The 14,482-nt window shown below is 23.2% G+C and overlaps 2 protein-coding genes across 2 annotated transcripts; both read right to left on the bottom strand.

Moving 5' to 3' along the window:
- Positions 1 to 1,092: 1,092 nt before the first annotated feature.
- LOC128952023 (uncharacterized) lies at positions 1,093 to 2,713 on the bottom strand. Its single transcript, XM_054297346.1, has one exon. The coding sequence runs from the start codon at positions 2,459 to 2,461 to the stop codon at positions 1,271 to 1,273; it is 1,191 nt and encodes a 396-aa protein (XP_054153321.1). The 5' UTR covers positions 2,462 to 2,713; the 3' UTR covers positions 1,093 to 1,270.
- Positions 2,714 to 7,222: 4,509 nt separating this feature from the next.
- Positions 7,223 to 10,198, bottom strand: LOC128966473 (ras guanine nucleotide exchange factor B-like). The gene is made up of 4 exons (XM_054313322.1): positions 10,157 to 10,198; positions 9,727 to 10,089; positions 7,784 to 8,580; positions 7,223 to 7,723 (listed from the first exon to the last, which is right to left on the bottom strand). The coding sequence occupies exons 2-4, from the start codon at positions 10,052 to 10,054 to the stop codon at positions 7,223 to 7,225; spliced, it is 1,626 nt and encodes a 541-aa protein (XP_054169297.1). The 5' UTR covers positions 10,055 to 10,089; positions 10,157 to 10,198.
- Positions 10,199 to 14,482: the final 4,284 nt, after the last annotated feature.

The raw sequence follows: 14,482 nt of genomic DNA, 5'->3' as shown, positions 1-14,482 counted from the left end.
GCACAGAATCTGAAACACTTGAATATTCTGGAAAAGTGGAAAACGTTTAGTATTTTGTGCCATAAATGTTGTCTAATGTCGACAATGATATCGACAATCCATTTACTAGTAATCTTAGTATTGGTCACAACTTGTCTTAATTCAGTGCACGGATGTCAGTGTCCCGTCTATGAGGAAACAGTATCCGACAGATGTCTTCCGGGTCTCAACTGTTATGACGAGAATCTGATTCGACGTTTCTGTCGCTCCGACTTCTGTATTGAAGTCCGAATTGAATCGGAAAAGGCGGTTACGGGTGCCGTCTATAAGAGCATCACTTACTCCAACTACACCTACCGGGCCGTACGGATGATCCGTTTTAGTCCGAAATCAATGCGCGCCTTAAAAATGCATACATTTTTCACTCCAACTGAGAGCTCGCGTTGTGGTGTAGATCTGAAACGTCGGCATTTGTATTACTTGTGCGGACAAGTAATTGAGTCCAACGCTGTGGTCACGTCATGTGATTTCGTCAAACCCGCAGAGAATCTGACATTTACTGAACGATCATTCTTCCTGAGCGGATTCAGAAAGACTAACTGTCAAGAGTTTGTCAACCATTATGTCGTCGGCGACGGAAAACTACTCTTCACTGATGCCATTCATAAGGAAAGACATTTACATTCATTTTATACCAACAATAGTCTTAATATCAGTACAACTGTTCCTAAATTACTATACAATGACTCCTTTTATCAAATTTAAAAATCTAATAAAATTAATATTAATAAATATGTTACCATAAATATGTCTAATTAACTGAAATTTTAAATATTTTAAAACAATTATTGCTATTTTATCTAAATTCTAAAATACTTGGTTAAAATGTACATATTTTGAGTGTAACTAAAATAATAATATAGATATTATAATTAATTAACTTGACTTACATTAACTAAATTTTAATTAAAGCCAAAAATATAATTATTAGATATATTTATATATCTACTAGAATTAATATTAATAGTTTTTTATAGTTAACTTTTATCATTTATTGGAACAATGGTTTACAGACTTGAAAATTTATAAAAAAATATTAGTAAAAAATAATATAAACAGTACAATAATAATGGTAACTATAACTGTAAAACTATAACAATAAAATTAATAATGAAATAAATTATAAAATTTAATAAAATTTTTGTCGACTAATAAGTATAACAATTAAAATAATAATAACTTTAATAAGTCAGTCAAATAATTGAATTGAAAAATACCGGTATTATATAATTCAATGATTAATATTAATGTGTGGGAAATGTTTGTTGAGATGGGCTTTCATTTCGGGTTCACTCAAATAACCGCATAATTGACACGATTGGCACTCAAAGAAACCCCCGAACTTAACAGCACTGCAATCATAGCACCATATCTTCATTTGTTTGATGACATCGGGCGTCAAAGTTATCTTATGATCACAAGAGTTACAATCAATGACTGGGATGTCATAAAATTTATCGGTTGTTGGCATCGACTCTCTTATTATTTCAACAAATTTTCCATCTCTTTCATCAGTTTTATCCGAAACAGTTTCATTTGTTGCCAAATTAATATTCATTTTATTTGAAGTATCGTTTTTGTTGTTTTTAATCTTCAAATTTTTAAATAAATCATTTATATGTGTTCGTGGTTTACGGATATCATCGCAAGTGTAGTCAATATCTGTCTTTTGGTTGTCCTTAATGGCCACCAATTCATTGATCGCCCGATTCTTTAGTTCCTTTGATTCAGCTTTGACTGCAATCATAAGTTGATAAAACTTTTTTCGCTGACTTTTGTTGAGACGGCACAAGATAATGGTGTCGACACCATTTGCAATCAATTGTCTCATTTGGTCTTCGCATAAATTATTGTAATCAATGGTCGTATCKATCAGAGAATATGGTTGTCCACAGTTCCAGTCATTACAATCTTGAGCCGTATTTGTATAGTCATTGTTGACAACAGGAGTCAAATCAATTAGATTCTCTTCAAGTGTTAATACATCGTTTTGAATGTCATTATTTGATTCATTTATACAAGAAGTCGGTACCACTTCATCGACAACAACGTTGTGTTCGTCCAATATATTAATAGCCGAGTCATTGACTGATATATTGTTATCATTAGTAATTTGCGAACATATGTTATTGTCAGACCAATCATCGATAAAACCAGTGACCGAATTGAYCGAATCCGATAAATTACATTCAGATGTCACATATCCCGTGTCATCTGTATTGGCCAACGACTCAATGGATATAAACATACTCTTTGGTGGACAAGCCGTCACTTTTCTGACCAAATGGGGGTTCAATTGTTCGCATTTCTTCACGTGTTTTGAATACTTTGATGGTTTAATCTTATGATTTGAATTGAATGGACAGACTTCTAGTCCCAAATCGCGTCTAAAGTTTGGAAAAAATGCATCAAAAGTGGCCATAGTTTGCGGTCAATATTTTATTAGATTTTTACAACAAATGCCAATCACTTGAAATCAAAACAAAATTATTAGTTATTTAAGTGTTTAGTACTAAAAGTCATCAGTTTATCAATAATTGAATCGATTAGACATTAAAACAACGAAATTACTAACACTTGTCTAACTATACAATCAACTAATGATAACTATTTGTCAAATATATTGAATATCATATCATATGAATACTTCATTCTATATTCAAATTTAAACTATTAATTCAATTAAACTATAAATATATTTTCAATACATTATATATACTGTATGTCTAGTAAACAGTTGACTTTAATTATTAAATAAACTTATTTTATATAATATATGCAAAACTGTTTAATGTATAAAAATAATTATTTATTTTTATTAATATACAGTGACTTGTATTAAAATTAAATTATTTTTACATATTTATTCAATAACATCAATTTTAAAGAATCTTTATTTTTTAGTCAATTGTAATTTTATAGATTAATCGTATAATACTTAATATGTATTAAATTATTATAAAATATCAATAATTTTAAAATATTAAGCCCCAGTATTTTTATTAACTATTTGTAAAATGTGTATATTATACAGTAGCTTATAGTTTGTTATCTTAATATTATTTGAATAAATTAAAACTTATTATATCTCATACTATTTCAAACTTATATTGTAATCACTATTTGACAAAATTGATTGGTAGTTAATTTTTTTACTAGTTTTTGTTACTATTTATAGTTAACTGATAATTTTATATTTTTTAAATAAAAAATTCAACTATAAATCAATTTTGTCAATTTTTCTGTATATATTGCTATATTGCTGTATAGTATACTATAATATACTGTAGTAACTATGATATATGTTTAATTTAGTTAATAATGTAAAAGCWTTACAGTGTCTTATTTAGACATTTAATATGCTTTAGGTTATTGTATAACTTATAACAAAATTTACGAAAACTGATAATAAAAATTAATTAATCAAAGAACCAATTATTGTTTGTCTAATTAATTACATTTATAACTTATAACTTATAAGTTATAAGTTTACTTTAGATAAAAATAATAATTAATATTATACTGAATATAAACAAACAATAAATAAAATTATTATTTTTACAATAACAAGAAAAACAAAATTGAAAACAAAATTATAACTTTAGATGCATTTTGATTACAATTAATATTATCTCTTGTATTACTCATATATATGGGAACGATATCATATTGACTACAAGGAAGGTATGGATTACAGAGTTTGTCGTTAAACTGTTTTGTTTCCAAACTCTGACAAAATTCATCGTCAATGAAGAACTTGATTTCTGTACACATCTTTTGAATGGCATTATAGTCTCGACGGACATTGGATTCAAACACATTAGTGACTAAACAATTGATTTTATAGACTTTATTGCGAACACAGATCTTCTCCCACATGAAACAACAGGCCTTTTTGGTTATCTGATAGTTTRGTTCATTTGATCTCAAAGTGATACCAATTACTTGAAGTGCCGATTTGGGTACTATTGTGGTAAACCACTGGAATATGTTGTCCAACATATTCGGGGTTTTTTCAATTAACGGTAATTCAAAATTCATGTCTTTCTTTACAAACAATGGATCCCAACGTTTAGACAAACAATGATCTAATCGTTGAAGTGTTTGATTGAGCTCTTGATGAGAAACACCACATTCATCGGGTATAGTATCGGATAAATTGACAAAAGCATAAACTAATGAATTCAATAGATTTATTACAATTAAGACATTAATGACAATCATTTTTAATCTCATGTTTTCTATTACTTTGAAATATTCAATGAATTAATACATAAAATCAAATCTCGAGAGAAATTTATTAAATACAATCACAAGAAGTCAAATATAATAAATTGTTTTTATCTTTTATTTAATTTTATTTAATAAATAACATTTGATTTAATTTATATTATTTTTAATATCATAAGACTAAATAATTCAAACATGTGACAATTTATATTAAAATTATAACTTATTATTAATTTCATATAAATTTTATTAATTACTTTTTAAAAGTGCTTTTGATTTGATTTTTTCATAATTGCGATTATCTTTGAGTTCAGAAATGTTAAGTAAGACTTTGATAATAAATACAAACCAATAGATATTCATTGCAAAAATAATCCAAAGTAAGACAAACAGTATGCAAACAACTGGTTGTGGATTCAATTGTGTGATCTCATTGAGTATATCCATTGGGAACAAATAAAGACGACATACTATCCATGAAGTCATAAATATGATAAACATAATGATTGTAATCACTTTACTCATGTGTCCCCAAATGCCTCTCATGTGTCGTAAAGAACTGACACATTTGGAGGTCTCCATCAGTATGTCTGTGCTATTGTGAAACAGTATGACAACTGTGCCGATAGTGTGGGCCCGTATAACGTACGACAATACCAATAATGTTATTGTAATCAAGTGATGCATTAACATCACTGAAAAATCTTTCAGATGTTCATCCAATACTAACAGTGCATAAATGGAGTGAATATAAAAACTCAATTCAGTTAAATATAGACATCTTTCTGTCGGACCAATTGGTGAACTACCGGTGCTATAGCTCATGAAGTCGTCGAAGACTTTCTTAGTTTCATCGAAAAACTTTCCTCTGTTTTCGATGAATACAATTGTATAAACAATAGAAAATGATAGCAAATAGTATAGTAAACGCCATAAACTTTCAACAAATGATTGACTGGTTTTTGAGTTCATTACACAAAATCTTGTGATSGGTTTAAAGATATATTTTGTCAACAATTTTCTTAATAAAGTCCACACTGTACTCATTAATACAATTATGAAAATATCAGTTTGAGATATATTATTAATATACTGAAAAATATTTAATAATTTTAAATTGTCACTAATTGTCATAAATTCAATATTATTAATAATGTATGTAAATGTATTTTGAATTAAATCATAATAACTTATAATAAATGATGCCATTATTAAACTAAAGTGTTTGTACTAAAAGAGTTTAAATTAACAAAAAAAAAGATATAATTAGTACTATATATAATTTAACAGCAATTATAAATGAAAAATATAAATTATAAAAAAGGAAATATAAACAGATTTATATCTCTATTTATTTATTGTAATTAAATACWAATTAAATTATTGCACGTATTTTAATAAAAATCAAAACATAATAATTAGAAACACAGGATCTATTGATTTCCTTCAATGAGTTCAATAAAGCGGTTAAATTCATATCATTTCGTAAAAATAATTTGTTAATTTGAAATGAATAAATTGATGCAACATTTAATTTTAAAATAAATATTAATAATTAATTAAATTTTAAAAATAATTTATTTCAAATTTATCATAACAAATCTAATAATAATTTCACATTTGTCTTTAAAATTGTATTTTTATTGTTAGCATTAGTGATCGATAAACAATATAAAGAGTGAAATAAATATAAATACTGTATTTTATATAATTAATGAGTTTATTTAAAATTGATCATCAAATTGATCATCAAATTGATCATCAAATTGATCATCAAATTGATCAAGCATAAAAATATAATCAATTGTGATTAATTAAAATACTAAATAATGTTCTAATTATAGGACACTCTTTATAGTTATTGTTAAACTTTGATAATTATGTCATTAGTTGTATATGTAATCATCATATGTAACGTTAATTATTTGTTAACAAAATTAAATACTAAGAATAAATATTTTGTTTTATTTTATAAATTTATTTCAATTTATTTAAAATTTACAATTAATTCAATAAATCTATTTCATACAGTATAGCATACATCTTGTTTTCAAATCATTTAATACAAATTTCTTATACAATTTTGTATAAAAGTATTATCAATAAAATAACATTAATGTTTATTTTCGAAATAAATAACACATAAAAAGTCTATAAATACTAGAGTATTGACAATTAAAAATATTATGTTAAAAACAAAAATTGCACTATTCAAAAAATATTACATTTTTAAATTAATTATATTATATAAATTGTTTTATTAAATCGCAAACATTAGTGTTTAATTAAATTAATAATAAAACAAATTGTTGTAAAAACAAAGTACAATAAATGTATTTACTTTGATAATCATAACCTGTTAACTGAAAACTAACTATTTTTGTTTACATTTGATTACAACAAATCAAATAATATATACATTATATAATTATAATGAATGGAAAACTATATTTTTATTTAAAGATTATAAAAAATATAATAAATATTATATTACTGTTAATAGCAATCTTTATAAACTGTATATAATATTCCAACATTTTATGTGAATTATTATTGTTTTACTTGACTATTAAAATGAATGCTAAAATTGAGCTTTAATTTGAAGTAAACATTTATCATATAACATAAAATATGAAATATAAAATATGATAAGATTAAATGGCACTTAACCTATAAAGTTATATAAATTCATTACTATATTTATAAAATATAGTATAAATATTAAAAATACTTATGTATAAGTTATTAATATCACACACTAATTAAAATAATTGAAGCATATTAATGAGATCTATTGTATTTATAATTAATTAATTAATTAATCTACTGTACTGTACTTGCTTATTAATTTATATTATGCCACAAAATAAAAAATTAGTTAAAATAAAAGTCATACTTAAAGCTTAGATACCAAAAATATAAAGTCAAATATGAATGAAATTACAATTTTATATTAATCATCAAAATAATCAAATGAATCATCAAAATCATCGGAAACTGATTGATTGGTTGATCCAATGTCTGTACTATTCATGTTTGATGAGACCATTTGATGAGCACAGGGAACAAAACTTTGAGACTGATTGACTATAGGGTTGGAAATTTGCATTACAGGTAGWGTGGATGTACCTGACATTTGTGGGTTTATATAGGAATTAGATGGTTGGGTATAATGTTGATTGATTGAGGTCTGGACTAAGTTAGTCTGTGATGTCTGAATAACATTATAATAATCAGGACTATTAGATACATGTATTGAACCTTCGTTTGGCATCATTTGTATGTTAATATTATTGCAATTAATTGGATTATTTGTTTGCAGTAATTGATTGTTTTCAATGTTTTGACTAAAATTACCTGATATTAGATTAGTGTCGACAATCGGGTTATTGTTAGTAATGGTTTGGTTAGGCGTTGACACTGCAGTACATGTGTTAGTATTTTGAATTGATATCTGTAAGCAAGAATCGGATATTAATATGTGAGGTGTGGTTGAATCTAATGGGAGATATACCGGTGTGTGTGTATTGATCTGCTGTTGAGTTGTCTTGAAATGAATGCCATTGATTTGTGCCAATTTGGTTAGTCTTGAGATCTGACTTTCCAGATGTCTTACGTGTTGTTTTAGGTGTTGTCTCTTTGCTTCTTCATATTTGACTTTATAATTATCTCTCTCTCGTTTCTCAGATGCTGACAAACTCGGTCTACTATTAGGATTACGGGGTCGACCTCTTTCTCGATGTTGACCAGTTGTTGACACCGACTCTGTATTTGGCACTGATGGTGATGGTATTGGTGGTACATTGAAAGGACAGGTATCACATATTGGAAATATTTCATCGTCTGATTGTCCAATTGTTTGTTCAATATGTGAATAACTCTTGGCCTGTGATAAGCCGTTAGTTTGATTTGTTGTAAAGCTTTGACCAAAACTTGGAAGCGGTGACGTATAGTTCTTCTTGTTGTATGGCAAGGGTGGTAAACGACTTCCGCAGTCACTTAGCGATGATGTGTTGCAACGGTTATGCAACTCATTGGGATGTATTGGTTCAGAATCACACCTAACTCTGGTGTTTATTGGACTCAYCGATGATTGTGAACAATTGGATGGACTCCACGGTTGTGTTAGCGATGATGTMGGACTTTGGACAGCCATTCTGTTGAAGTCAACATTAATTATATCCAATTGTGTTCCCGGACTCTGACTTTGTTTTGTGACCGTTGCTGTCGATTGTTTTATTGGTATCGCTTCTGAAGAGTTTGTATTGCTTAAGACAGTGTTGTTTGCAAACATGTATTGTTGAGTCAAATCTAATTTTATTGATTCAATAAAATTTTGATTTCAGACAAATATTAAAATAGAAATATCAAATATTATTAGTTAAATACTAAATAATTTACTAATTTTGCCATTTTTGTCATACATGCAGTAAATTTTTATTGTCTTATAAATAAACACCACATCTACAACATATAAATTATACTTATATAATATATTTATTTTATTATTATAACTACTAATACTGATTAATATAGTACTAATTATGCTAAATAATATTAAAAATTAACATATCATACCATAGCATAATAACAGTAAAATTAAGATAAGTCTATTTTATATTATAAATTGAACATACATTAATAACTACATTATATACATTCATACATTGGTTATATTAAGCACTAATTATGTCAAATATTATATATTAAATTTTATAATATTAAATTTTATTAAATCAAGACTTATTAATAATCATATATGATTAATAAATAATTTGTAATTGTTAAACAATTTCACTTAAAATTAAAAACTTGTATAAACATTAAACTTATTTTAAGTAATTGTATGAAATAATAGCAATTATTAACATATCTTACATTCAATATTATAAGATAATCAATCATAAAACATCGATTATTTAATAAGTAAAATTTTAAAAATTAATTTAATTATCATTAACAAATGATATCATCTTAATAAATAAAAATAATTATAATAATTGATTRYGATTATTTATAATACCAAATAACAATAAATAAATAAAAACTTTTATATAATAATTAATTCCCAAGATTAAACACAATATTAATTCTCATTAATATTCAGTTTGTAGTGTATTAAAGTATGCATACATGTATATATATATATATTACTAATAATTTGATAATCAATAAAAAATTTAATTAATTAAATCACTAACAATTAATTTTAAACACAATTTAAAAAAATTCTCATTCTTTTTTGACTTATCTTTAGAATAACTATTTATTGATTACCACTAATAAAAAATAAAACCACAAAATCTTTTGAAATATAAATATAACATTTATTTAAAAGCAAATATTAATATTTTTAAGTGCATATATAAAAATAATCAGATTTTATWTAAATAAAATGATTAAGAGATTTAAAAATTATTAATATTGAAGAATATAAAAAAACTAAATGAATCCTACCATTTGAAAATGACTGCATTTGTTGATCCAATTGGTGATCCATATTGTTATCAAATTGTTGATCCATATTGTGATGTATGTGTTGTTCAATGTTAGGACTGTTTTGTTCAAATTGTTGCACTTCTGTTTTCAAACCCTTTTCTAAGTTTTGCAATTCAATGATATCTCTTGGAGTCCACACAATATTGTCTTTAAATAGGTCTTCAAAGTGATTATCATCTTCGGTGTAATCACTCATTTTGAAAGTCAACCACTTATTGGTTTGATTTGCGTCCGGTTTACTATCAAAAGTCAGACCTAATGTTTGACTACAGTTAACGGAAAACATTGTTTCTTATATATAATGAGCTAAACATAGTTTGCCTTAACATAGAAAGTAAATAAAATTAATAATTTATGATTAATAATCAATATATAATTTTTTTATTACTTTTAGTCATCTAACCAATGAGGTGTCCCATAGAAGACACTTTCTATAGTTGATTTGTAGTGTTAAAAGGGTTGAGCAAAAAATAACTTATTATTATATCATAATTATTATCACTTTGGAGACAATCTCTAAATTATTTAGTTATATACAATGTTAACACAATGAAAATATTATATAATAATTTAAATAACATATACTGATAATTTTTATATACTCCTAATAATAAAGTTTACATCAATAATTATTATAGAATTATGTCTGTAATTATAATTTTAAAAATATATTTGTAATATTATAGTTCGGAAACTCACAAAATTCAAGTAAATCATTGGTTTTAGAAAATTAATATTAATATTATATAATTTTTAAATAATGTTTTAAATTTTCAATTTTATTCAATGCAATAAAATTCATGTAAAATGATGTAAAAGTGTTTTTTCAAAAAATAAACTCTTTCTCAAAGAAATATATATATATACTGTATATTACTGTAAATAAAGTCAAACATTTGTTTAACATTACGTCAAGAGTTTAACACATTCTGCGCATTGAATTATATGATAAAAGATATTACTTATGTATATTTTATGCTAAATATAACATTATTGCAATGTTTGTATGAAATTACTGTTTTGTCGTTTTTTTCATGCGATCAAATTAAAAATATTTAAAAAATGGACACTTGTAGACTAGTTGTAGTTATATATTATTAAACTATATTTGTTTATTTGATTCAATAATTATCTGTTTGTTTTAATTAATGTACTTTTATTACATAAAAAGTAAAACCTGTARAATAATTAGCAAGGTCAAGGTCATTAGAAATTATATAATATCATTAAATTRATGAGTAATAGCTTAGTTTATAATTATTTATGAAAATTAATTAATATTTTATAAATTTTATWWTTAGTATCAGTCAAATAAATATTTCAATTTTATTCATATTAAAAATTAATTTTAATTTAATTAATAAATTTAAATAGAGATTCACATTCTAGATAAAAATTGACTGAATTAAATAATTTATTAAGATAATTTTTTATCATGATAAGTTATCATAAATATCTTTTAATGTAATCATAAATTATTAAAATTATATTTCCTTATATGACATTGTTTTTATTTCTTATATATTAAATTGTTTTTATGATAAGTACTATATTTTATTGTTTATTATCTTTAATGGATCATAATTTTTGCATAATAAAAAATTAACTAAAATTGATATTATAAGTATTAGTTTATGAATATTACTAAAAATGGTATAAATAATTAATAAAGGTAATTTTTAGCAAAAAATACATATATGGTAAAWTTTTWAAAATACAACCAAAATTACATTTATAATAGTTATCACAATAGTTTTCAACATAAAAAATAATAGACACAAACATAAAATTTAAAGCATAGGTTTTTAAAATATTTTTTTGATTTCTAACAAATAAATTATTTATTTAAACATTAAAAGTAGTYTTCAATAAGTATAGCAATAACTAATAAATTTTATTTTTTTGTCAGTCAAAAAAGCTTTTACTTGAAAATAAAACTTAACAGTAAATTAAGTAATAAAGTTATAGTGAATTTATTTTAAAAATTTTGTTATTAATTTTTTCAAAAGTTAAATATTTATTCTTACATCAATCAATAGATAGTTTTTCAATCGACTTTCTAAATGTTTGAGTTGACAACAACAACAACGATAACAACAAAAATATTATAATAAACCATTTGTTTAGAAAATTTAGTTATCGGAGAACGCAAACAAAAATAACATAATATTGCTTTAAATAAATAAGTTTTGATAAAAAACAACAAATACAGATAAAATAGCAATTATTCAAAGTTATATATATATATAATAAATAAAGTAATTCTCAATTTATCAGAGTTTTGAACTCAATTCTAGCTATCATTGAGTCAATCAAATTGTTAAATCATATGAATATTTAAGTGTCGATTAAAGAGATGGCAAATAAAAATTAATAAAAATAATAAATACTTTTTAAAAAGCAATTTAATGTTAATAATTGTGATATTTATGACTAAATCATTTTAAAGCCAAAATTATAGCCTAAAAACAAAAGTGCTCACAACTAAAGTCACAAAACCCTTTAATATATAACAGAATTTATTTTTTGGCTTAAATTCAAAGCAATAGAAAACATTTTCTTCAAAATAATTATCATTTAATTCTTATTATTTATTATAGTGTCATATATTGCATAATATGTTAATAAAAGAAAAATTATATCAACATATATGAAAATATTAATAATTGATTGATTAATAACATTATCTTTCCCAAAGTTTTTTTTATAAATTTATTTTCTAAAATTTAAGTTTAAGTATTATCATTTTTTAATTATTTTTCAATGACTGCAATAATCATTATTGAAAACAAAAAAGATAAATAAAATTCTTTATTAAATAAAGTAATATTACTTAACAAGAGTGCAATTTTAGATAAACTTCTGAGAATAAACTATTAATTTATATGTAGTTATTTAGATTTAAACTAAACTTAAAGTTTTATCAAATTAATAATATCAATAAAAAAGTAAATAATTTTACTAAATTTGTATAATTTTGCTATAATGTTAAAAAACAAAAATATGTGCATTTAATCTAATACTTTAGACACTAATAAATAGGTAAATTCAAGTAATATATWATCGATWTAACTAGGGTGACCAACCGTCCCCGTTTGGTCTGGACAATACCGGATTTGACTAATTATTTCAGTTTTTGTAAATGTCCCRGCTAATTAATTAAGATATGTATGAGYTATATGCATAAAATTTCAAATATTTTATATAAAAGACAATTTGAAATAAAACAATACATAATTATTTTATAAAAATTAATGCATAACTTAATGATATTATATATGAATGTCACAGTAATATACTGTATGTGACAATWTATTTATATTAAATAATAACTAAATGGTTAGAAAATATAATAAATTTAATTTAATAAACATTTTTAAATGTCTTGGATTTGTCCCTGAATATTCWTAAAATTTTTAATCAATGTCATTTTTTAGTATAAAATTAGTTGGCCAGTCTAGATATAACTAGATATTATATGTACTTTATATTAAAGTGTTTACAATTTTCAGTCATACTGCAGTTTATTGCATACATATTTGTATGRATATAATGCATATGTTATACAGTACAGTACAGTACGTGTACAGTACATGTACTGTATTATATATACAGTATTATAAAAGAGTTAATAATGTATTTGTTTGACAAAATATATAACATATTATAATATTATGATAACATACTGTAGAATCAAATTCTTGAGTCATGATATCTATTAATTAAAGTAAATATATTTTTATTAAATTTTAAATTGTTTAGTAAAATATGAGATAAAATACAGTATAATAAACATATCTAATTATATTAATCACAAAATGTTTTATTTTATTTTTTGCATAGTTATTCTATAATAAAACAAAGTGCATAACTTTTTTATTTTTATACATAAATTWACTAGAATTAAAAATATAATTTACACTAAGATTTCTAGACTTTTTAATAAATAAAAATATTTTTATTTTAATTCAAAAATTATTTGTGATAATATAATATATAATTAATTAATAAAATAAATCTTAATAATACAATAATATTATATTTGGAATCATATTAATAAAATCAATTAAAATAACTGGAATTAAACCCATTTTTATACTTGCAAATTTTTWATTAATTATATAATTGCATAATTTTATTATTAAAAGTTTAAACAAATTTCCTTTTTTAAATCATTTTAATAAATTTTGTTTTTTATTTAAATGTTTTTTATCTTATGATTAGCTAAAATAATTWTTATCTTATATGTAAACATTAATAAAACTAAAATAATTATATGATTTTAATTGCATTTAATTATTTGATTATCTAAGGAATTTTGCTAAAAAAATTGTTTGAATAATAAGATATTGAAAGTAATTTCTAAGGGGTATAAAGTTCATCAACAATGATATCAAGTAATAAAATACCGTTGAAACTAATGATGTCAAAGAATAAGGATCTTTATATCCTATAAGAAAATTATTGTTATTATTATTATTATTACAATAAAACTAAATTAGTTTCAGTAATCAAAAATTTGTAATTMAYWACAAAAATCATAATTAAAACTATAAATCATATAAAAATAATACAATATTTATAGTTTCTTTTTCAGCTAAAAATACTTTTTAGATTGACTTTATTATTTCATAAAAATAAAAATGATTTAACCTAGTATAATCAATTTCTAAAATTAAATACAATATAATCTAGTAATTAGGCGTAATTTTAG

This window comes from Oppia nitens, unplaced genomic scaffold (genome assembly GCF_028296485.1).
Source record: "Oppia nitens isolate AA-2021 unplaced genomic scaffold, nextdenovo-longstitch-racon4-pilon3 scaffold1_pilon_pilon_pilon, whole genome shotgun sequence".
NCBI lineage: Eukaryota > Metazoa > Arthropoda > Arachnida > Sarcoptiformes > Oppiidae > Oppia > Oppia nitens.
Note: the sequence above shows the minus strand (reverse complement) of the source record. Positions and strands in the feature narration are given on the sequence as shown.